The sequence below is a fragment of the Chiloscyllium plagiosum genome, chromosome 2, assembly GCF_004010195.1.
Source record: "Chiloscyllium plagiosum isolate BGI_BamShark_2017 chromosome 2, ASM401019v2, whole genome shotgun sequence".
NCBI lineage: Eukaryota > Metazoa > Chordata > Chondrichthyes > Orectolobiformes > Hemiscylliidae > Chiloscyllium > Chiloscyllium plagiosum.
The window spans coordinates 25,389,567-25,415,304 of NC_057711.1; the positions used below are offsets into that span (position 1 = coordinate 25,389,567).

The following is a 25,738-nucleotide window of genomic DNA, read 5'->3' on the forward strand; positions in this document are numbered from 1 at the left end:
TTTAAAATCACAAGCTTTCAGAGCACTAAATGAAGCTGCACTCCAAAAGCTTGTGACTTTAAATAAACCTGTTGGACTATAACCTGGTGTCATGTGATTTCTGATTTTGCCAAGGAAAATACCCAGTCCCATTTTAAAAGTGAACCACTCCAGCCCCATTTTAAAAGTGGGTCGATGTTCACAGGAGTACCCTTTGTACACCAATATTTATGTCAAAACGTGTGAGGCAGGATGAAGAGCTTATGCTCGGAACATTGACTCTTCTGCTCCTCAAGTGCTGCCTGACTGGTTGTGCTGTTCCAGAAGTACAATTTTTGCCTCTGTTCTCCAGCATCTGCAGTCCTCACTTTCTCCCATTAATATTTACTCAAGGTCTGAAGTAATATTGCAGGATGTCCCTGGGGAAAGTGTCAATGCTTACAGAAGGTCCTTGGTAAAAATAACAACTTCTGCAGGAGGTCACTGGGCATTTTTCCATGTTTTCTGTAGGTCTCCAAAATCATACTGATAACTTCAAGTGACAGCATGCTTAAAAATATTTTGAATCAACCTATATACTGTGAGATTAACGTACATTTGGAAGAAAGCATAATGGCGACAGACATTGTATCTAGTCACTGATGTAGAGGCTACATTTTATTGGAGAGTCTATAATTGCTACAAATTTGTAAAAAAAAATTATCAATTTACCACAGATGTTTATGCTGATAAACAAAGATAGAAACAACATTTATTTTGGTAAAAAAAATTTAAAGATTTATGTTCATTTCAGAATTCAATTACCCTGAATAAAATAATCCCTTTACATACGATAAAAAAAAGCTTGCTTTAGAAAAAAATTAAAACCAGTCCTTTTTAATCAAGCCACTTTACTTTTGTTGCGCACTGCTTATTATAGTTTTGTGCTTGAGCAAAGGAGACCAGTGTAAGCAGGCATAAGATCAGGCCATAAACTCCAAACCACAGGAATCTTTTAAGTTCTAAATGCATGTAGTTGCCAGCAATGTGACAGCGTTAAGTGCGAGCCTAGATTTAAGGTGCAAAAAGCAGTAAAATTCAATTTCTCCTGCGTTATATACATATGCACATTCAAAGAGTATAAAAAAAATTTACACATTGTCAAAGCAGTTCACATTTTTTTTTTGTCCCCTGCTGCAGGTGGGTTTGATAGGCACGTGGAGATTGGGGTTGTATCATATTGGTCCTGTCTCGAGTGCTCAGACATGCATTCAAGGCTGAGGCAAGGGTCGGCCTCTTGCTGTCATTGAAGTAACAGCAAAGTGCAACAGGAAAACAGAGAAAATCATTCAATATAATGTCCTGAGTTAAAATTCATGAACTGGAGATGGCAGTTGAGGCAAAGGCAACCAAGTGATTTCCAGTTCTGCAGCACATTTTCTTTTAAGTTATATAGATATATATATATTTATATATTTTTAGTCCAACAGGCCTATAAGGTCCATCTATGGTACAGTGCAGCTTATCCCAGTTAAGGCATCACCAGAACAAGGAGATATTACACCCAAGGAAATAGTGGATTCGTCAGTTCTTGCCTCGCGTTAAGTCTGATGTCTTCATGATGACAGTCGCTCGGTTTTCAGCCATACGGTGTTTTAAAGAAGCTTGCTGCGATGGCACAGACGACGTGGAGATGCTGACTGACAGGCTGGTGCATGTGGCAGAGGTATAAACGGGTGCTTTCTCAGAGCCATTGGTCAGGAGTTTGAAACTGAAGTTGCTAGAGGTCACGGTGGGACCTGCGGAAGGGGAAAATGCAGTGTTCATGCCGATGTTGCTCAGAAACTCCTTGCCTTCGATATTGCTTTGCTGCCATTGTGACTGGTCTTGGTTTGTGCTCTCAGTCCCCTAAGCGTACAACAAAGGAGAAAATGAGATTTCTTCACAACGGCGATAATATTCTTCTTACAAACACTCAAAATGAAGAGATGTAACTGTCAGAGAAAGACCGAGAAGGAGGGTTGCACTTCCTTAGGAAATAGGAAGGCTGACAAGTGGTCTTTAACATAATTAATAAAGTGAATGTGCAGAAGATTGTGCAGTTGGCAAAATAAAGGATCGAAGTTATAGGATAGTCAACAATAAACCCAGCAAGAAATTCAGGTGAAATATCTTTAGTTGTTAGAATGTGGAACTTGCTACAACATGGATTTGGAAATTCTCAGACATATTTAAGTGGAAGCTAGATGTGGACTTGAATGAGAAATTAGAAGCCACCACAGTGAGGCAAATGTACAAATTAGGGGAAGGGAGAACAAATCATTTGATCCCTAGACAATACTCTGTCTCTCAACAAGATTATGTTCTGATCTGACTTCTCAACTTTTTTTTTAAATTACTTTTTCTGTTTGTTATATTATGGTGGAAGCATTGTTATTCAGAACTTTTTATTTCTTTATTTTTCTTATTTATTACTATGATTTTGTATTTTTGAATTTCTGTAATGCTGGATTTTTTTATTTCCAATTTTTTTCCTCAGAATTTGTACTCAAGGAATTGTAACCAGGTACCTATCTAAGGTGGCGCTATAAGTAAATTTTTCATGGCATTTATGAGTACATGTGACAATAAAGCTAATTCAAATTCATTCCTGCCTACTCCTCCTAATCTTTCAGCCCCACCTTGCTTATCAGGAATGTATTTAAAAATCAGCTTTAAAAATATTTAAAGACTCTGAAATTATCTTCCTCAAGAGATGGTGGAAACAAAGACTCAAAAGACTGCTCCTCGCTTGTGTCTTTAATGTATGACTCAAGCGAGGGTAGGAGAAAGTAGAGCGGAGGGGGTTTTCACGGAACACCAGCCTGACTGAGCCAAAATGGCTCGCTTCTGTACTATCAGGGAGCAGGGAGGTTCTGTCTAAATTCAATTTACAAAGTAGAATTGCCATGGTACCTGTCAGGCTCACAAGGAATTTCAGGAATCAGACAGGTCTGTGATGCAGACCAGTGAGGGAAGCCTAACCAAACCGTGCCAGATTTCAATGGAAGTTGGGCAGGTTGCTTTACTGGCCTGGCCTGTATCCCACAATCCTAACAATTTCTGGATGCTTTCTAGTCAACCTGCTCAGAGACATTACTACACATCTCTGGCATTGGTGGGACTTGGACCTGGGCATCCTTGACCAGAGGTAAGGTCAGCACCACTGCATCACAAGAGTCTCCTCAGGCCGATATTTTTGAATCTTCTGCAATCCATTAAATCTGAGCATAAACCCAGCAAGAAGAAAAACTCCCCTCAAATTTTAAGTATTACTATCTCAGTTTGACCGTATCCGGTATAAATGAGAGACTATATTCCCTGATTAAGGCTCTGGTCAGACTGCATTTGGAATACTATAAACTGTTTGGGGCCTTTTATCTAAGGAAGGATGTGCTGGAGGGGGTCCAAAAGAGGTTTATAAGAATGATGCTGGGGCTGAAGGGTTTGTCTAATGAGATACGAGGTTGAGAACTTTGGGCCTGTACTCGATGGCGTTTAGAAGGATGAGGGGGGATCTCATTGAAACTTATAGAATACTGAGAGGCCTGGATAGAGTGGATATGGAGAAGATATTTCCACCAGTAGAAGAGACTAGGGCATGAGAGAACAGCATTAGAGTGAAGGCACAACCCTTTTGAACTGAGATGAGGTGGAATTTCTTCAGCCAGAGGGCAGTGAATCTGTGGAACCCATTCCAGAGGGCTTTGGAGTCTAAGTCACTGAGTGTATTTAAGACAGAGATCAATAGGTTCTTGATTGGTAAGGGGATTAAGAATTATGGGGAGAAGACATCAGGATGGGGTTGAGAAACATAGCAACCATGATCAAATGGCAGAGTAGACCTGATGGAACGAATGGCCTAATTCTGCTCCTATGTTGCTGATGTGTCGCCAAAGTCTTATTAGACCATAGGGTCTGCTCTTTCATTAGAGAGAAGCGACTGATGGTGATTTAACCTGAAGGCCACCAGACCTCAGGTGAGGGAAGAGGTTGAGAAGGAGAGTCCTTCATGGTAACCTCAAGCCGGTGATGGGAATTGAACTCATGCTGTTGGCATCGCACAATGTAAACCAACAATCCAGCCAACTGAGCTAAGCCGATTCCCTCTGCTCTTATATCTTACAGTTCAGTGGTCTTAGCTAGGGAGCTGAGTCTGAAAGAAATATCAGCAAAACAATTGGCACTTTACAATGTGCTAATAACTGGCCATTAGGACCGACATTATCATTCGAAGCTGGGATTCAGTTTTTCACTATTATTGACTTGCTCATTGCCTTCTCCCAGAAGGCTCAAATTTGACCTCTTATGAGGCTCTGACCTTCTGTTGAGGTAAAGTGGCAGTGAGTACAGGTTTCAGCAGTGGAGGGGGATAGTTTAAATACAGCAATGCTGCCAAGGTGGAAGAATACAGAGAAGAGGTCTGTACCAGCTCGGTCAATGCCTTCAAACAAATAAACTTTCTCTTTGTTTTTTGTTTTGGCTTCAAGACAACATGTTCCTTACTGACCTCATCAGGTTCTTCTTCAGTTCCGACGCTATCCGTTTCACTTTCTATTGGATAAACAAAAGTGAAAACTAATTTAAATCAATTGCCCTTCAGCCTCATTTTGCAGATAATTTCATTTTCATCAAAACAACACCTAGCTCTTCATCCAGCATTAACTCTGATCCATTACGTTAACAGTCACACCTTGTCTGTGCAAAAATCTGCTTCTGCAAAACAAGCAGTACTCCCATCAAGTTCGACAAACAGACAAGATTCTGAATGGGTCAATCTTGAATAGCATTAAAAGCTAAAATGTGTAGCTGTTGCTATGAGGGAGGTTAACAAAACGACCACACATAGCAACGCTCTTCACAATACCCATTAAATGGCACCACATGATTCTTGAACCATTTCCTACTGGAACAGTTCATTGAACAATTGATTTTGTTGAGGAATTCTGCCAAATATATTCAATGGAGCCTTGCCAATTGCGGATTTGCAGGCAGGAACAACAAATACTACATAAATGTCAAACGTTGTGTTGGAAGGTCACATGGCTGCCAATTGGCGATTAAAATTAAAAGTTTGTATTCTTTTAAATGAAATAATATTCTCCCAAGTTCTTTTCATTTCTCTCTTTGAACAACTGTTTGTTTCCACTATTCAATCTAGCTGCAAACAAGACAGTAGAAACATAGACCTCGGGTTTTTACATAGCAGTACCACACATTTACTTTTATACAAGTGCTAAAGATCTTGCTTTATGTATTGCTAGGAATGTCAACATGTTATTGTTCTAAACTAAAACCACAGTATCAAAGAATCCCTAGTGAGGAAAGAGGACATTCGACCCTCTGAAGAGAATCCCAGCCATATCCAGCCCCCTTTCCTCACCCAGTAACCCCACCTTTCCCATGGCTAATCCACCTAGCCTGCACATTTATAGATACTACGGACAATTTACCATGGCCAACCCAACTAACCTGCACATCTTTGGACTACAGGAGGAAACTGGAGCAACTGGCAGAAATCCACTCTTTTAAATGCCAAAGAAAACAAAACCTGTTTAACTTTCCCACATACCACAATCTACCTATTCTGCAATAGATAGCAACCTAGTGAACAATCCCTGAAATCCTCCAATGCAGTTACATATCCTTAAGGAGAACAAAGGTGCACACAGTATTCATGATGTGATCTCACTAACATTCTGTGATGTGCTGTTATTTGAACCACTATGATCTGTTTGGTGCCAGTTCACCCACAATGCCATGTGAAGGAACAGCAAAGTTGCTGCAGCCCTAGCAAAAAGCCCAATGACTGTGGATGCTGGAAATCTGAAACAAAAAGAGAAATTGTTGGGAAAACTTAGCAAGTCTGGCAGCATCTGGACAGAAAGCAGATTTAAAATTTCGGGTTCAGTGACCCTTCCTCGGAACCCACTAGCCAAGTTGTTCCAACCAGACCAACCCTGCACCCCGCAGTCTGCTCTTGATCAGCTGTAAAGTGATGGAAGATGGCATCAACAACACTTGTTCAGCAACAACCTTCTCACTGTAACCATTTGAATAGCGATATGGACCAGACCATACCCCCTCAAGATACTCAGAGGATAGTCTAGACTCTACATTTTTCTTATTTTAGAAGTAAGCATAAGGTGTTGCATTCCAGATGCTTTTCAACTGGTCAAACTACCAGATTTGAAGCAAAACACACAGTATCCATAAACTACAGTTAAAATACAACAAAGGAAAAATAAGATAAAATAACTGGCTTAGCTGTAACTCTATTGAAAGGCTTAATAAAATAATTGAGACAATAACTACTACCAATTAACTGTTCTAGTAAACACCCAATTTAGAAAATCCTATAAACACACCCTGGCCATAGGCAAATTCAGAAAAACATATTGCCTCGCATGCAACTCCAGCAGCAGGAGGAAAAAAAAACATCAAGAGACAACTCTAAAAGAGAGTGGAGCAGGGAGAGATATACTACAGCTTCTAAACTCTGCTGAGACCCCAGCTACAACTGCTGAAAACTAAAACTAAAAATCCCGGTTCTGTGGGAGTTGACCACACCCATTCAGGCTGCTTCTATTGTTCCAACATGAAACAAAACCCAAGCCCTCACAAGCTGTTCACTTTATCAGATTCAAATAGACAGTTCATTAACTCGGTCTTAAAACTACTCCAAAAAAAGAGAAAATACACCTCTTAAAACCATAGTATAATAGAACCCAGTAGCTTTCTTGGCCATTACATGGAACAGTTAAAGACAACTGTGTTGCTGAGAGTCTGGATTTACACAGAGGCTAGACCAGAAGGATTTTCACAACAAAAATCATTTCACTGTCATGAGTACTGATACAATCTTATTTTATTCCAGATTTATCTAATATGCTGAAATTAAACTCCTCAGTGGGATTTGGACTAATGTTTACTCATCCAATAATATAACCACAAACAAACCATGCCATGAGACAGGAAGTAAAATCAAAAAGCTTTGGGATTAACACTTTAATATAGGCCTTAACATCTCATAACCTTTCCTGACCACAACCTGTTTGCCTATTTCACTGGTACCTAGAGAGTCCATGACAACTAGATCTTTGCGACTACTGGTTCTTCTCCAGACCAAACATCCCAAACACTGGCACTGGGCTTGTAAGAAAACCATTTGGATTCTTGCTCTTTGCTGCAAACAATTGTGTCTGTCCCCCTGATGTCAGTGACCCGACCATCCATGCATTCCTATTAACTCTTCCCACTGGAATAGTTTCCTGTACAACCGTGAGGTGGCCAGCTCATTCATACACCCGCTAGCTCCAACATTTGTCACTAAGAGGCTGCAGGAGCCTTGAACCTGTTAACGGAGCCAGGGACAGAAATCACAGGCCCCAGTACTGATGGCTCGGCCCCCAGTCCCCTTCAAGACACAGCGCACCCACTCCTGACCCAGCACCCACATTCTCCACCCTCCGCCCCCTCCAAAAAAAATGGAGAACTGCAGGACTCTAGATCTCCTGATAACTGTATCTCCTTCACTGCTGCTGTGTTGATTGAGTGTAGTTAACTCCGTACGACTGGTGTCTGAACCTGCGAGTATCAATGGGACAGCTTTTGTGACCACTGCGCTATCAATGACCCACTAGTAATCTCCCAGCTCTTCCTTGGGAGTTTGAGACATGCCTCTACAAACAATTACACTTGGTCTGTCAGTGCAACCTCTGCTTTGCCAGACTGAAAAATGTTCCAACATTTTTGCTTAAAGTGCATAAACATTCCTTGTAAAACATCTGGGATTATTAACTGACAATGTTGAATGGGTTACAACGTAACACTAACCTGCATAGGAGGAGACTGGGGAGATCTGCAATGGGTATAGCTGGCTTGTGCTGATAGGCTGGTCGTCACATTCTGTGGTCACTTCTATAACTTGGCAGACGTCTGGAGGATTGCTGACAATCATTGGTTCTTCCAGTACACTATGACTTGGAGAATGCCCAAGTTCTTAAAAAGGAATCACACTGTATCAGATTGCATATCATTGCAAGCAAATGTCTCATGCAACATAGAAAAGGCATGTTTTCATTCCTGACAAAGGATATCACCAACTTTACAATTCCCTTCCACACTCAGGCCATGAACCACTCCACCACGGCAGCTCCACAGTACCAAAAAACCTCAATACACTAATTTTGATGCTTCTTTAAAAGAAACAAAGACGTGTTTACACTCTCAATTGAGCGGATATGCTGGCACATGCTTTAAACAATGATAATTAGGTTCCCTGTTCCATGCAGAATTCAGACAAGGTAGATTTTTACATAATTCACAGTGAACTCTGAGTACCTTTCTGTTATAGAAGCCTGCTCAACAAGGATATGGATTGGAGAACCAGTCATGAATGTCACTTATGTATACTGCTCCTGATCTGTAAGTAATTAGGATCAATCTAAGCAATGTCTAGAGCATTACGGAGCAGGTGACCTGACCTTCCACTCTCTTGCTGCCCAATACCCTCTAATCCCACAGTACGGCCTTGCAAAGCTTAACTTTATAATTCTAAGCTGGTAAGGGAATTTTCTTCAAATTAAAATTGCAGTTTTCACGGAAGTATGACTAAAAATTATGAAACAGGCACATTTCAAGACGTGAGTCTTTAGGTCAGATATCAACATACGTCTGATTTCCCACGTTCTGAGAAACCTCTCATTTATAATGGCTAGCAGCCACAAGCGTTGTAACTCCCCCAGTGAGACATTGAGAGAGCACCCTGTGGTACTTCATCACTTCCACAAATCATGTTGAAAACGCATAAGGAGTTTCTTCATACTAAATCAGGATTACTAGTTGCTTTAGTCACAATCAAATTGGAACAGAATTGCTGTTGAGCCTGCTATCTGACTGTGGATTCAAATAAATTCCTCAACACTATATACAACAGAATTCTCAACAGAAAATGCACAATAAAAATTAGAGAGCCACAGGAGTGTGAGTTGCGTCACAACATCTAACTTTGGATTTGATATGACACTCGAACTGCTCAAAAGATGAAGATGATAGCATCTAATGCATTACTTTTATTTGTCATTATGTAGTCATTTTTTTTTCATAAAAGAAACCTCTTGAACATAACCACAATATGGAAGATTCTGTACTTTCAGAGATTATGACTGTCATAATGGCTGCATGTTCAAGACAATAGCTTCACTGTGTGGTGTGACACAGATGCAAGGCTATGTCCTCCATACTACAAAAGTTTGGTGCATGAAAATCCACTGCCACTACTCACTCTTCTAAGTTTTATGCTATTCTGCAGTTAGAAGGTTTCACTTTGATCTTTCCTTGTGGATCAACACTGTGTCTGTTGCTACCTGTGTTGGGGAGACAACATTGGTTGCTGAGAGATACTGAAACAGATGAGTCATGAGAGCTGTTAGCTCTACTGCGGTATAATACAATTAACCTGCTAACTCTCACATACCAACATATCCCATTTAATTCCAATAAATAGTTTTCTCTGTGCCATATATTTTTCAAAGGCCATGGAAATATATAAATTAATAGGAGATAATCTTGGCATTTAAACAATGGACTTTTCTGGTCTAGTCAAGTATGTACAAGACTCACCCATATGACTGCCCACAGTGCTGTGAACTTGTGCATCTTCTTTGACTACAGGACTGGAGTTTGTGTAGAGACCATGACTGTTTATCAATACTTGATTTTCTTCAAAAGGAAAACTTGGTGTTTTCCACTACCAAAAAGAAAGTTTTTAAGAAACAAATCAGTCTAATTGTAAACAGCACAGAAGCCCCCAGAATCCCCCACAGAAGGAGATATCCTTCTCACATTATTTTAGCGAAAATCTCAGAAGTTCATGAATCACATCTAAACAAAGCTGTTTATATAAATTTGTCACTTTGTAATGAACTTCCTGTCGACTATTTTTACTCCTTTACTGACCTCAATGCTAAAACATGATGACACAAGAGTGAAAAGAATGGCCTTTAATAACTGCTAAAATTATAACTGAGGTTGGTGCAGTAATTAAAGGACAGGTTATGGCCTAGCATATCACACCCTGTACTATCCAGTTCTGGGCAGTACCAGAGGAGGGCGAGGGCAGGGAGATTGACTCATCGGCCATTCTCCAAATTGCAAACCAATGCAGGGTTTTCTACACCAACTCATTGAAAACATTAACCATTTTATTCTCACTCTGGTAAAAATGAAAAGTGTTCATTTAATATTTGCTGGGCACTTTTTTCTCTGGGGTACAGTCGTTTTGCTGATAAATCATTGTTTATTTTAAAAGATATAAATATCCAGTTTGTGGTGACTCTCTAACTGTGCCATGCATTTGTTTAGAACAGCAAATGTATCCTCTGTGCTGAAGCTGGGATACTGATAGATTCCCTACATTTGTTGGAACTGCCTCATTGCATGCTGCACAGTGATTAGCAATGCCATGCTATAATAGAGACGTGCGATCTTTAGTGCGATTCCCGAAGAAGGGCCAATGCCTGAAACGTCGAGTCTCCTGTTCCCTATATGCTGCCTGACCTGCCGCGCCTTTCCGGCAACACATGTCCAGGTGTGGTCTGTATGTGCATAACACAATTGAGACGGTCTAGGCTGGCGGCTAGTTAGGGGAGGGTGTGTGAGTGTGAGTGTGAGTGTGAGTACACAGTCAGAACAGTATGAAAGAAGTTCCCAATCTCTGCGCAGACGCACACCACTAACTCAGCACAGTCATACAACACAGTAAATATCCATCAGTTCACCTTGGCTGGTTTACTTGTTTCTTCCTTTTCCACTTTTGACTTCTTTCCTGTGAAGAAATATTTTATATTTCAGAATGAAAATAGTCAGTGACTGGAGACAGGCAGCTCTGAACACAAGCTAATCCTTAAAAAGGGTATGGCTAGGGAGAAATATTCAGGTAAAATACATATCCGGACTCATTTATCCTTTTCAACAGTCACCCATTGTACAGTACAGGATTAGAAACCTCATGTACAATCTCACCTCTTACAGAACGTTTTTAAGTTGTAAACCAAAATACAGATAATGACACGTTTTGCAAAAGTACAAAGTGTTGTTCAAAGCAGCTTACTACCGACTGTTAGTAGTCAATAGCAAAGATCAAAGATTGAACATGATGGCCATTCTGCAACTTCAAAATTCTGCCCTAATTTGCAGAATGAAACCTATTTCATTGAGAGAGTATCAACCCAAATTTCAACTCAAAGAAATGAACATACAATACAGGTAAAGACAGACCAGTGATAGCAGATCTAAATATCATAATAAGATTAACGGTCATTTAAGAAACAAAAATTCATTGGCAGAACTAATGCAAATGGGTACAATTTAAAGATAAAGGTTAAGGTATGTGATAATCAAAGGACATTAATATAACTAGAGTCATTAGGGTACTGCAAGTGGCCATTCAGTCCATCTAAACAAATTTGTATAATTAAAATACAATTAAATGCCTGGATACAACTAAACATCATGGCTACAATCAGAAACATAGAGCAGAAACTGAGAACTTCCCATATATGAACAGGCCGTGACTTAAAAATACTAACGTCATTGTTACAAAGGAAGGTTCACAAATGTCTGGGAGTAATAGTTATAGCATATATCATTGTTAAGATTGAAATTACTCTAAGCAGTGGGACAGTTCCTGTATTTCTGGGCCCATGCAATGGAATGTGACCAGTCAGGGTTGAACAAAGGAGCTTGTGTTGTGGAGCGATACCATCAATTATGTGAGCATTGCAAAAAATTTCATCCTGGTTATATAAAAATTGATAGACAAAGGCCAAGATCTATTTGGTTTGCTGTCTTCCATCCTGCTAGTCACATGGTGCAAGGTAACAGAGTTGCTAACTAAATTACACCAATCAATACCCATCATTTGGCCTATCACAAACCCAGACAGGAGTTGGAAAAAACTCCCAATGGTGCAAAATGTGAGACAGCATCAGCCTAAAGGCAAATGTTCCTCCAGATTGTGTGCTCCACTAACCACAGGCCATGTCTCAAATTATTCATTCGATATTCCAAAATTGTGAAAGCAACCTATCTAATCTGTACTTGAATGAGTTACTACCGTTTCTGTCATTTCCCAGGGAATTTTGTCCATAGGTTTACATTTCACTGGAACGTTAAACCCAAAAATGGGTGAGTTGGTGTCAGTAGTTCAGACCCAACAAGTCTCAAACAGGAACCCGATTTCCTTACTTCCATCCAAGCAAAGGGCAGCCAACCAAATATGCTCTTGCTTGTCGTTAGATCCTGTAAATAATATCACAAAGCTGCCTGCTTTCACTTCAAGAACCATTTCACTTTTCCCCTTCATTTCCATTTTCCATTCCCAGGTCTCCGGAATCCCTGCAGGTGAAAGAAGGCTGGAAGAGTGGATGCCAAGAGGTAGGGGATTATGTGCTGCTTTCTCCCTGCCCAACAAACTATCCCCCTTACCCACCATGAGACCCTTGACCTTTCCACCCTGAAATAAAAAGCTGCAGGGAACCCATCCTTCTGAAAAGCTGCATTGGTATAATCTTTTAACTTGTTTTTCCCAAGAAGGATATGTCTAATTTCCAAATTGCTCATCATAATCCAACCTCTGCATTTCCACAATCATCTGATTACTTTCTTTTTTCAATAACTGCAATATATTTTTAGCAGTGACTACGACTATGCATAATGCTGTAAGTACAATTTATAGATTAACTTGCTTGCTTTAGTATTCTGGCTCAAAATTAACCTTTAATAAAACTCAACATCTGAATTGCAGTTTACATTTTTCTACATTGAACTATATCTGCCCCGGTCTGCCCAATTTGTGCTAAGATTGTTGACAGAAGTAATTTCAAGACTCTCTTCCAACTCCACCACTACCCCGCCATATCCCAATCTCTTCCCAATACCATCTGGGCTGAGTTACCAACAAAGTTCACTGAGATGGATAGCATAAATAAATTCAAGAAGAAAATTAGGTGTTCTTTCCAGGAGAAGGGACAAGTGGATACTACTCCTCACTGAATATGAGATGGTTAAGTTAGACTGGTTCATTTCCTCACATTACCAAAAATTCTTACATTTATGTGCTAACAATAAGGATTGAGTTTCAACGGCGTAATCAATGTCATAGTTCAAATCATAGACTTAAACTATCAACTATCAGACTCATGGTTGATCATGTCATCTGAATCCCCTGATAGAATCATGATTTGAAAGCAACTCAACTGTCCATTAAAAATTCTGTAGATTTGGTTTGAAAACCAAGTGCTCATCAAGTACCTTTTTTATTTGGTTTTTCAGTAGCTGGTAGCATTCTGTACACCCTGTATGCATTACTCCCCTTTTTGATGCTTTTGTCCTTTACTTCTTCTATATCAGGTAATGAGTTCATGGCACAGCGGAAATTGGCCTTCCATGTTTTAGGGTCAGGTTTGTCGACACCATGATGGTATTTTCCTGTCAGTATAAAGAAAAAAACAAACAAGGGAACAGACATTTAGCACTAAAATTAAGATTTATTGTGGATTTTTCATTCAAGCGCTATTAATTAAAATTGAACATATATTAACAGTCTTATATCACATATTTAAATCAGGACAGTGCACATATGCAAATGTACAAGATACTTGTAACAAATTCCACTCATTGTGAATTTAATGACGCTATTAACCCATATTGGACCTGGTGATGGGGAATGAACCAGGCCAGGTGGTAGAAGTTGCAGTGGGGGATTTTTTTGGGAAAAGTGACTACAATTCTGTAAGTTTTAAAGTACTCATAGACAAAGATGAGAGTGGTCCTAGGGGAAGAGTAATAATCTGGACCAAGGCCAATTATATCAAAATTAGGCAGGAGCTGGGAAATGTGGATTGGGGGCAGCTATTTGAAGGAAAATCCACGTTTGTTATGTGGGAGGCTTTCAAAGATAGGTTGAAGATAGTGCAGGATAGGCATGTACCTTTGAAAATAAGGGATAGGAAAGGCAAGATTCATGAACCATGGACAACAGTTGACAATGTGCGATTAGCCAAGAGGAAAAGGGAAGCGTACATAAGGTCCAGGCAGTGAAGAACAGAATGGGCCCTGGAGGAAAATTGGGAGAGTAGGACCAATCTTAAACAAGGAATCAAGCGGGCTAAAAGGGGTCATGAAATAACTTTAGCGAGCAGAATTAAGGAGAATCTCAAAGCCTTTTATTCTTATATAAGAAGCAAGAGGGTAACTAGAGAAAGGGTTCGTCCACTAAAGGATAAGGAAGGAAGGTTATGTGTTGAACCTGAGAGAATGGGCGAGATTCTCTGCATCAGTGTTCTCTGAGGAGAGGGACATGAATGTTGAGATTAGAGATAGAAGTTTGTTAACTCTGGATCATGTTGACATAAGGAGGGAAGATGTGTTGGGTAGGCCAAAGGATATTAAGGTGGACAATCCCCAGGACCAGATGGGATCTATCCCAGGTTGCCGAGAGAGGTGAGAGAGGAAATAGCTTCGGCCCTGACAGATACCTTTGTAGCATCTTTAAACACAGGTAAGGTGCCGGAGGACTGGAGGGTTGCTCATGTTGTACAAGAAGGATAGTAGGGATATTCCGGGTAACTACAGACCAGTGAGCCTGCCATCAGTAGTGGGAAAGTTACTGGAGAAGGTACTGAGGGATAAAATTTATTTATATTTGGAAAAGGATGGGCTTATCAGTGATAGGCAACATGGCTTTGTGCGGGGGGATATCGTGTCTTATCAACACAATAGAGTTCTTTAAGGAAGTGACCAAGTTGATAGATGAAGGAGGGGCTGCAGATGTCATATACATGGACTTTAGTAGGACATTTGATAAAGTTCCCCATGGTAAACTAATGGAGAAAGTGAAGTCACATGGTGTGCAGGGTGCTCTAGCTAGGTGGATAAAGAAATGGTTGAACAACAGGAGACAGAAAGTAGTAATTGAAGGGAGTTTCTCGAAATGGAAGAAGGTGACCAGTGGTGTTCCACAGGGATCAGTGCTGGGGCCACTGTTGTTTGTGATATACATAAATGATCTGGAAGAGGGCATTGTTGGTCTGATCAGTAAGTTTGCAGATGACATGAAGATTGGTGGAGTAGCAAAAAGCATAAGGGACTGTCAAAGAATACAGATAGACTGGAGAGTTGGGCAGAGAAGTGGCAGATGGAGTTCAATCCAGGCAAATGTGAGGTGATGCATTTTGGGAAGTCTAACTCTAGAGCGGACTATACCTTAAATGGAAGAGCCTTGGGAAAAGTTGATGAGCAGAGAGATCTGAGTGTTCAGGTCCATTGTACTCTGAAGGTATCTGAATAGGTGGATAGAGTGGTCTAGAAGGCATATGGTATGCTTGCCTTCATCGGACGGGGTATTGAGTATAAGAGCTGGCAGGTCATGTTAAAATTGTACAAGACATTGGTTCGACTGCATTTGGAATACTGTGTACAGATCTGGTCGCCACATTACCAAAAGGATGTGGACACTTTGGAGAGGGTGCAAAGAGGTTTATGAAGATGTTGCCTGGTATGGAAGGTGCTAGCTACGAAGAGAGGTTGAGTAGGTTAGGATTGTTTTCATTAGAAAAAAGAAGATTGAGGGGGGACCTGATTGAGGTCTACAAAATCATGAAGGGTATTATTCTTATATAAGAAGCAAGTGGGTAACTAGATAAAGGATTGGTCCACTAAAAGATAATGAAGGAAGGCTGTGTGCCGAACCTGAGAGAATGGGTGAGATTCTGAATGATTACTTTGCATCAGTGTTCACTGAGGAGAGGAACATGATGAATCTTGGAGATTAGAAACAGAAGTTTGATTAGTCTGGATCACGCTGGCATAAGTAGGGAAGATGTGTTGGATATGCTAGAGGTTATTAAGGTGAACAAATCCCCAGGACCGGATGGGATCTATCCCCGGTTGCTGAGGGAGACAAGAGAGGAAATAGCTGGGGCCCTGACAGATATCTTTGTGACATCCTTAAATACAGGTGACGTGCCAGAGGACTGGAAGGTTGCTCATGTTGTCCCCTGTACAAGAAGGGTAGTAGCGATATTCCAGGTAACTACGGGCCAGTGAGCCTGACGTCGGTGGTGGGGAATTTGCTGGAGAGGGTACTGAGAGATAGGATCTATTTATATTTGGAAAGGAATGAGCTTATCAGTGGTGGGCAGGGGAGATCATACCTTGCCAACTTGATAGAGTTCTTCGAGGGAGTGACCAAGTTATTAGATGAAGGAAGGGCTGTTGATGTCATATACCTGAACTTTAGTAAGGCGTTTGCTAAGGTTCCCCATTGTAGACGAATGGAGAAAGTGAAGTTACATGGTGTGCAGGGTGTTCTAGCTAGGTGGATAAAGAACTGGTTGAACAACAGGAGACCGAGAGTAGTAGCTGAAGGGAGTTTCTCGAAATGGAGAAAGGTGACCAGTGGTGTTCCACAGGGGTCAGTATTGGGGCCACTGTTGTTTGTAATATACATAAATGATCTAGAAGAGGGCACTGTTGGTATGATCAGCAAGTTTGCAGATGACACAAAGATTGGTGGAGTAGCAGAAAGCATAAGGGACTATCAGAGAATATAGGAGGATATACATAGACTGGAGACTTGGGCCTACATGTGGCAGATGGCTTTCAATCCAGATAAATGTGAGGTGATGCATTTAGGCAAGTCTAATTCTAGAGCGAATTATACAATGAATGGAAGAGCCTTGGGAAAAGTTGATGGGCAGAGAGGTCTGGGAGTGCAGGTCCATTGTACCCTGAAGGTTGCTGCACAGATGGATAGAGTGGTCAAGAAGGCATATAGTATGCTTTCCTTCATCGGACGGGGTATTGACTTTAAGAGCTGGCAAGTCATGTTAAAATTATATAAGACATTGGTTCGGCCACATTTAGAATACGGTGTACAGTTCTGGGCGCCACATTACCATAAGGATGTGGATGTTTTGAAGAGGGTGCAGAGAGGGTTTACGAGGATGTTGCCTGGTATAGAAGGTGCTAGCTATGAAGAGAGGTCAAGTAGGTTAGGTTTATTTTCACTAGAAAAAAGGAGATGGGGGGAACCTGATTGAGGTTTAGAAAATCATGAAGGGTATAGACAGGGTGGATAGAGACAAGCTTTTTCCCAGGGTGAAGGATTCAATAACGAGAGGGCACGCTTTCAAGGTGAGAGGTGGAAAGTTTAAGGGGGATACATGCGGCAAGTACTTCACACAGAGGGTGGTGGGTGTTTGGAACGCGTTGCCAGCAGAGGTGGAAGAGGCAGGCACAGTAGATTCATTTAAGATGTGTCTGGACAGATGCATGAGTAGGTGGGAAGCAGAGGGATACAGATGCTTAGGAATTGACCGACAGGTTTAGACAGTACATTTGGATCAGCTCAGGCTTGGAGGGCCGAAGGGCCTTTTGCTGGGATGTAAATTTTCTTTGTTCTTTGTATAGACAGGATAGATAGAGATAAGCTTTTTCCCAGGGCGAGGGATTCAACAACGAGAAGTCATGTGTTCAAGGTGAGAGGTAAAAAGTTTAAGGGGGATACACGCAGCAAGTACTTTACACAGAGGGTGGTAGGTGCCTGGAACGCTTTGCCAGTAGAGGCAGGCACGGTAGATTCATTTAAGGCACGTCTGGACAGATGCATGAGTAGGTGGGGAGCAGAGGGATACAGATGCTTAGGAATTGGGTAACAGGTTTAGACAGTGGATTTGGATCAGCTCAGGCTTGGAGGGCTGAAGGGCCTGTTCCTGGGCTGTAAATTTTCTTTGTTCTTTCTTTATTTAATGGTTACCACTTTTATTAAAATAGTGATGAGGCATATGACACAAACACGTCATAATTATTTTCTATTAATTTATACAAAAATAATTAATTCCTAGTTTACTATCTCTAAAACTCACCAGTGTTTTTTTTTCCTGAACCCATTACGTCTACATACACATTCCCTTGGAAAATTCACCCAAATGTTCTAATTTCTTTCTGATTTTCATGAAAACATGCTAACAGGCATCAGCTCATACAGCATCAGTACTTAACTCTTACTTTGAAATATCTAATACTCAGGTGCCAGGCTGTGCTAGTCTTTAAAACATTTTTTTTTAAAAAAAGATCATATTGGTCTTGCGTTTTACAAATAGAAACATGGAATATGAAACCAAGGAAGTTGTGCAGAACCTTCATAAATCCCTGGTTTGGCCTCAATTGGAGTTTGGTGTTCAGTTCTAGCCAATACATTTTAAGAAGGATATGTGCAATAAAGGTTTATTAGAATGCTCTGAGAGATGAGGGACTTCATTTATGTAATTAGGTAGAAGAAACTGGTGTTGATTTCCTTACTGAGAATGTTGAGAGGAGATTTGGCATTCATTGTCATGAGGGTGTCAACAGAAGAAACAGGGAGAAGTTATTCTGAATGTTGAAAGGGTCAGGAATTAGAGGACTCAGAGAAGGTGAGTGAAAAAGGAAACAACAGCGATGTGAGCATAAAAACATATAATAAGGAGCAGGAGCAGGCCATTCAGCCCTTCAAGCCTGCTCCACCATTCAGACAAGAACATGGCTGATCCAATTTCAACCTCAACCAGTCATTTGCCCATTTCTGTGATAATCTTTCATCCTTTTGGTAATCAAGAATCGATTTAACTTTGCATTAAAAATATTTAAAGATTCTGCATCCACTGCCTTTTGAGGAAGGGAGTTCCTCAGAGGAAAAAAAAAAGGAAGCATTTTTCTTTTTACTTATATTGTGATTAGATCTGGAATACATTTCCTGAGGGTGGAGTGGAAGCAAATTCAATCTTGGCTCCCAAGATGCAGTAGAAAAGGAATCTTAACAGGATTCTGCAGGACTATAGGGAGAGGGCAGGGGAGTGGGACTGGGTGAGCTGCTCTAGTTGAGAACCAACACTGAGCTGATAGGCTAGGTAGCTTCCTTCTCCACTATAACAATTCTCTGATTCAATGGTTCTGTGATTTTGTACAATTTCAGCCAGAGCATTTTTTTTTAAATCATTCATGGCACAAGAGCCTCACTGGCTAGTCCAGCATTTTTTTTGTAATTGCCATCATGTCTTTGGAGTCTGTTAGATATTATTTCACTGAGTTTCTCCACTGAGAGTAATTAACTTTCTCACTCACATGGTTTGATTATAGTTTGACCACATTTCCACCCTCCTAACTGAGGAAAGATGGCTGGTAGCTCTGAAAGCATTATTTTTGTTGAGGAAACAATTCCCAAATTATCAACATAAAATGTATTTCAATGACTTTAATTGATTATTCCCAACTTGTTTTTGCTTTTAATTTATGAATTTATGGGTCCACTTTTATTTATCTACCTGTATGAACCGCCCAATTCTTAAATAAAGGAGCATCTTTCTCCACATCCCATCCATGTCGAGCAGCATGCATCCACGGAATCTGAAAAATCATCTTCTCCTAGAAAAGTAACACCATAGTTAATTTAAGGCCAATATATGAACAACACAACTATCAAACATTTTTTTTAAAGTATAATTTCTCAGGGCATGGGCGTTATTGGCATGTATTGTTCTAGTATATTTCCAATTACCGTTGAGAAAGTGGTAACTGGCCTCCTCCTATTGCAGTTTGCGATGAAGGTACTCCCACAATTCACCCCTCAGCCTTTGACGCTCCAGGAAAAATAGCCCCAGCCTATTCAGCTTCTCCCTGTAGCTGAAATCCTCTAAACCCAGCAACCTCCTTGTAAATCTTTCCTGCACCCTTTGTAGTTTCACAACATCCTTCCTAAAGTAGCGAGACCAGAATCGGAGCAGTATTCCAAAAGTGACCCAACCAATATCCTGTAAGGCCACAACATGACAGCCCAAATCCTGTATTCAATGCACTGAGCAATAAAGGCAAGTGTACCAAACACCTTCATCACTACCCTGGCTACCTGTGACTCGAAGGAACTACGAACCTACACCCCAAGGTCTCTTTGTTTGAAATCGCTCCTTGGACCCTACCAAGTCCTTACCTGAGGTACCTTGCCAAAATGTAACACCTAACGTGTTTCTATAAATAAATAAATACATGATAGTAGTCTCGTTATATTTTCAAATGCTTTGGCAGTTCAAAGCCTGACTTTGAGGTGTGTGTTTAATCAGCAGAGAGAATCTACTGCAAACAATGTGATCATTCATCCTGTAATTCTACAATTTAGTACTGAGTCACCACTACAACTTGTGGATGTGAGATGCTTTGGCCTGACACACAAAACATCCTCTGAACAACAGGAAGTTGACTAATCATGCTACACCTGTTATTACAAATGCTCAACAATGTGCATTTGTATAACACCTTTAATCTTGTATAATCTATGAAGGTGGGAAACCTGCCACTCAAAGGTGGCAACTTTGAAAAGATCTGCTAAAGATCATTCATCTCTTCTGAGCAACCAAATACAGAACATCAGCAAAGGTATAACTGATAAATCTCCCTTAGAAACAATGCAAAGAGCATGCAGTGCCTTTCATTGTTAGGGCAGAAATGTCTCTCTAATGTATGTCACTTATAACCCAGAGTATTCATGGCTCATGAGGCATAATGGTTGTTCCTATCGGGTTTTCTCTATTACGGTCTGCTTGAAGTGTTATGTGATCACAGTGATCCTGTGCTCAACAACACAATGTAATGGAAAACAGCCAATGTGAGGCCAAATGTCTTCAGTTTTCTTCCTACTGGACATTTCATGTACTTAAACCTGCGCTTGGTATTCACACAATTCCTATTAATCCACTCAGGGCCGGTTAGCTCAGCTGACTGAATGGCTGACTTGCAATGTCAGCTGAAGTTACCACAGAGGACTCTTCTCAACCTTTCCCCTTACCTGAGGCACGGTGGCCCTCAGGTTAAACCACCAAGAGTTGTCTCTCGATAATGGGAGAGCAGCTCTATGATCTGGTGGGACTGTGGCCTTTCACCTTTATAGATCCACAACTGTCTCTGCTGAGGAAATCTAGGAATGTTGGGCCAGCTTCTATGGAAGGATTAGGCTGCTTTACCAACAGAACCTTAAGAGACCCCTACATCAGGAACAAATGGGGGAAGGACTAAGCCCACACCTGTGGCAGTGAGACTGACTCAGAAATCTTCTGAGAGATAGCCTCCAATGAGCTGTCACATACCATCCAACAAGGCCAGTGGGTGGGCTCTCCGTCCCATCAATCTAACTCCAAAGGTCTCAGGTCAGAAACCGTGAGGCTGCCTCAACATGGAGGCTTCAGAAGTGGAAGCTAAATAGTGAGGGGCAATGTCGGCAAGTTTCGCAGAACAGAGTCCCCTCCAGAAAAATCATTTCCCCCCTCAGTGGAGTGGTTGGTTGGGGAAACCTTTCCAGCCTGTAGTCCCATTATGGAGGAAATTAGCCAAGCCACAAATCTATGCATATGTGGGTTCCACAATGTTAAATTGCTGCCCGCTCTGACCAGTGATCTCCATCCCAGTCTTGCTTCCCTTCAACCCTCTACCCCACCCCGCAGACATCCCTGACCGTGAGAATGTATCATCAGGGAGTCTTCCCAATGTAGCCTACCACCACTGTTCCAGCCCTTCCACTTTCAAGAATCAGAGAAATTCCTATGACCTCCTTCCCCATCCGCTCCCAATCACTGAATCCTCTCTCAGAGGAATTGGGAATATAATAGAATTCCCTTGTAGAAAATAATAGCTAGCTTGGACTGGACAAGCTGCACACTCTCACAGGAGAAAGTGAGAACTTCAGATGCTGGAGATCAGAGTCGAGTGTGTGGTGCTGGAAAAGCACAGCAGGTCAGGCAGCATCCGAGGAGCAGCATAAGCCCTTCAACAGAAATGAGCATTCTCATCAGCTCATTCCCACTGTTGATTCTCCTGCTTCTTGGATGCTGCCTGACCTGCTGTGCTTTTCCAGCACATACTCTGCAACAGAACTTTGTTGACAGCTCAGTCTCATCACCAATACTTATTTTAAATTTCTCCTTAAACCTTTCATGGCTAGAATTCCAAAGCTCTTTCTGCATACACCAGCAAAAACTATACCAGAAGTGAAGCTGAGGGGTCAGAAATGGGCCAGAACTTTCCAGCCTTTTAATGTTGAGTATTAACAACTTTAGATTTCTACCACTGTTTCCAATTTCTCTCAGCAGCGTGTACTGGTAATAGTGCCTGGCTGTACCAGAGTCACTTCAGGTGAAGGAGGTATTACCTGCGGTTTGTGCTGGAGGTCTCCCTACAATGATGTTGGGATTCAAGTCCTGCCCCTCGGAATCTACATCTTCCTTCATCATATTCCCAGGCTCAGGAACATTCCCCTCTTTGTCAGATTTTCCTTCCCCATCAGCTCTTCAACTGTAAACGTTTTGCTTTTATTGTCAACTGTCCCTCAATTCGATAAAGATATTCCTCAAGGTCACAAGCTTCTGCTTTGGTTATTTAAGTGACTGAACTGCCAATTCTTAACCTCTTTGAGCACAAGAGGCAGGACTCTGACACGCCCTTAACTTACTGTCTCACAAAGACGACCTATCGATAACAAGGGACTTCCAAAGAGTCTTACTGTTCTAAACTGTAACAGACAAAAACCTAGCCCGTGAAATCTTTCCTCATAATCCATTTCAGGTATTACTCGTAAACATTCTCTGAAGTGGTGCCACGCATTTATATAATTTCATAAATAAGGTGGCCAATAGTATTTCAGATGTAGTCTCCCAAGTGGAGTATAACTTCCCTACTTTTGTATCCAATTCCCTTGCCATACATGATTAACATTCTATTAGCATTCCTAATTACTTGCTGCAACTGCATATTAACCTTTTGTGAATCACACATTATGACACTCAATTTCCTCTGTGTCTCAGAGCTCTGCAATCTTTCACTATTTATATATCACACCTTCTTTCAATCTTCCTGCCAAAATCAACAATTTCATATTTTCTCACATTATACTCCACTTGCCAAATCTTTGCTCACTCGCAAAATCTATCTTATTATAGTCCTTTCATAATTCCCTTTTCTACCTGTCTTTTTGCCATCAACAAATTTCTTCCTTCCTTTCATCTGGTCCTTCATATTAATTGTAAACAGCAGGAGTCCCCCTGTACTGCTCCATGGAGCAGACCACTTGTTACATTTTGCCAAACTAAAAATGATCCACCTTTGCCTACTCTCTGCTTCCCATTTGTCAGTCAGTTTTCTATCCATGTTAATATGTTATCTACAACACCATGAGTTCTTATTTTCCACAAACGTCACTATTGTTGCAATTTACTAATTTTACTTAATTTAACAAACCAGTTAATAAAGCATGTAGAATCTTGGGCTTTATAAGTCATGGAGTCATAGAGATGTACAGCACAGAAACAGACCTTTCAGTCCAACCAGATATCCCAATCTAACCTAGTCCCATTTGTCAGCACTTGGTCCATATCCCTCTAAACCCTTCCTATGCATATACCCATCCAAATGCCTTTTAAATGCTGTAACTGTACCAGCCTCCACCACTTCTTCTGGCAGCTAATTCCAAACAGACACCACCCTCTGTGAAAAAGTTACCCTTCAGTCCCTTTTAGATCTTTCCCCTCTCACCATAAACCTATGCCCTTTAGTTCTGGACTCCCCCAGCCCAGGGAGAAGACGTTGTCTATTCACTCTATCCGTGCCCCTCATGATTTTATAAATCTCTATGAGGTCACCCCTCAGCCTCCGACGCTCCAGGGAAAACAGCCCCAGCCTATTCAGCCTCTCCCTGTAGCTCAAATCCTCTAACCCTGACAACATCCTTGCAAATCTTTTCTGAACCCACAACTCAATTTGAACCACCTCTGGTGTAACAGGTCCAATTTTAGGTACCACACTTTCCAATTAGGTGTGAAGATTGTGGGGTGGTTACAACTGTGAGACTCCAGGGAATGAGGGATCAAAGTATGGAGAAAATGAAGTTGCTCTACTTAGTAACAAGGTCAAGGTTTGATTTAGATTTAGATTACTTACAATGTGGAAACAGGCCCTTCGGCCCAACAAGTCCACACCGCCCCGCCGAAGCGCAACCCACCCATACCCCTACCCCTACATTTACATTTACCCCTTACCTAACACTACGGGCAATTTAGCATGGCCAATTCACCTGACCTGCACATCTTTGTGACTGTGGGAGGAAACCGGAGCACCCGGAGGAAACCCATGAAGATGTTTAAAATGTTGAAGGGCGGAGATACAATTTAAAAAAACAACTCTGAAGCTCTGTTATCGAGGGCACAGATTTAAGATTATTTGCAAAAGGAGCAGAAAAAGCATGAGGATTTTCTGATGTAGTGAGTGGCTAGGATTTGGAATGCACAGTCTGACAGATTGGTTGACACAGTTTCAACAGGAGCATTCAAAAGGGGATTGAATAATTTGAAGCAGAAACACTTTTACGGAAATGGCAAAAGAGGAGGTTGGGACTAGCTTGATTGTTTCTTGAAAGATCAGCCATACCCAATGAGTTAAATGGCCTCCTCCTGTGCTATACTATTCTAGATCTCTCAGATAAATCACTCATATTCTTTCACAGACTCATTCTATTTTACCCTTTACCTATCACCTTTTCCCTGCCTCTGAACATACTTAAAAACCATGCATTTCGATATTAGTACAGTTTGAATGAAGCGTCACAAGGCTTTTTTTCCATTTCTCTTCCCCCTCAAGTGTTTCTAACATTTCCTGCCTTTTGTTAGAGATATACGAGGTCCATGATTTGTGCGCCAGTGTCTCTGAGGCTTTGTAAGGAGTGGTATGCATGTCAAAGGGATGCACATGGTAAGAACAACCATTGAGCTGGTGAGACTTCAAATGCCAATATACCAAGAGAAAAAAGACACCCTGGGATAGTCACAAGAGAGGTTCACCTTGGGGCTCAGGTAACGAAATGGAATTGCAGTAAATAACATTTTTATAATGCAAGTCCAAGAGAGGGCAGACATGTTTTGTTTGGTAGGACGGTGGGAGATAGGGATGGGGATCAAGTTGACTGGCAGGAGATGCTCAGGTTCCAGCAGCAGACAGGCAATGAAAATGCATCGACGGTGATGCGGCAGTAATGAGTGCCAAACAAATGCCAGGCAAGATCCCAAGTGTAAATGCTGGGGTAATGAGCTATGCACTTGGGCAGCCTCAGAGCAAATTGTAAAGATTGGAGGAAAACGTGGAACAGTGCAAAAGTGCAAAACTCTTAGCACTTTCCTCTCTAAATTAAGGCTGTGACTGATCACTCATCAATTGCTATCATGTGCAAATAATGACTGAACTTTCAATGCAGAGAAAAAAACCAAAGACAATTCAAAGGAACAATAAACAAGTCAATGATTAGGGTGGGGTGAAAAAAAACTGTTAGCCAATAGTGGGCCTTAAGCAAGCATTAAAGAAGATGAAGGATGTTGGAAGAACACTGGAACAAATTGCTGGAGATGTAACCACCACTGGTAGCAAGAGCTGAGGAGATTCTCAGAGACTGGTGCAGTGGAATGGTGCAATGGAATTGGAGTCATACTGGGAATGTAATTCCAAAGACAGGGCCAACAGGACCTCAGCATATGGATAATTCCTGAATTAATCTCTCAATCTGGCACTTTAAAGAAAAACACAACAGCTGACTCACTCTCTCAGTTTCAACAGACTATCTTTACCTCCACAATAAAATAGTGGGATCCTACTGCAGCTTCAAACACAAGAA

General features: G+C 41.2%; 1 protein-coding gene across 5 annotated transcripts in view; it reads right to left on the bottom strand.

The window, feature by feature from the left end:
• Window positions 1-614: 614 nt before the first annotated feature.
• irf2 (interferon regulatory factor 2) overlaps window positions 615-25,738 on the bottom strand; it is a 64,833-nt gene continuing 39,709 nt past the window's right edge. For all 5 annotated transcript variants that reach the window (XM_043705676.1, XM_043705646.1, XM_043705656.1 and 2 more), the window contains 7 exons: window positions 19,365-19,464; window positions 13,312-13,488; window positions 10,779-10,825; window positions 9,622-9,748; window positions 7,834-7,998; window positions 4,508-4,551; window positions 615-1,866 (listed from right to left, as the gene is read on the bottom strand). In XM_043705676.1, the coding sequence (XP_043561611.1) occupies window positions 1,543-1,866; window positions 4,508-4,551; window positions 7,834-7,998; window positions 9,622-9,748; window positions 10,779-10,825; window positions 13,312-13,488; window positions 19,365-19,464 (984 nt within the window). In that variant the 3' untranslated portion in view covers window positions 615-1,542. The remainder of the gene's footprint in view (window positions 1,867-4,507; window positions 4,552-7,833; window positions 7,999-9,621; window positions 9,749-10,778; window positions 10,826-13,311; window positions 13,489-19,364; window positions 19,465-25,738) is intronic.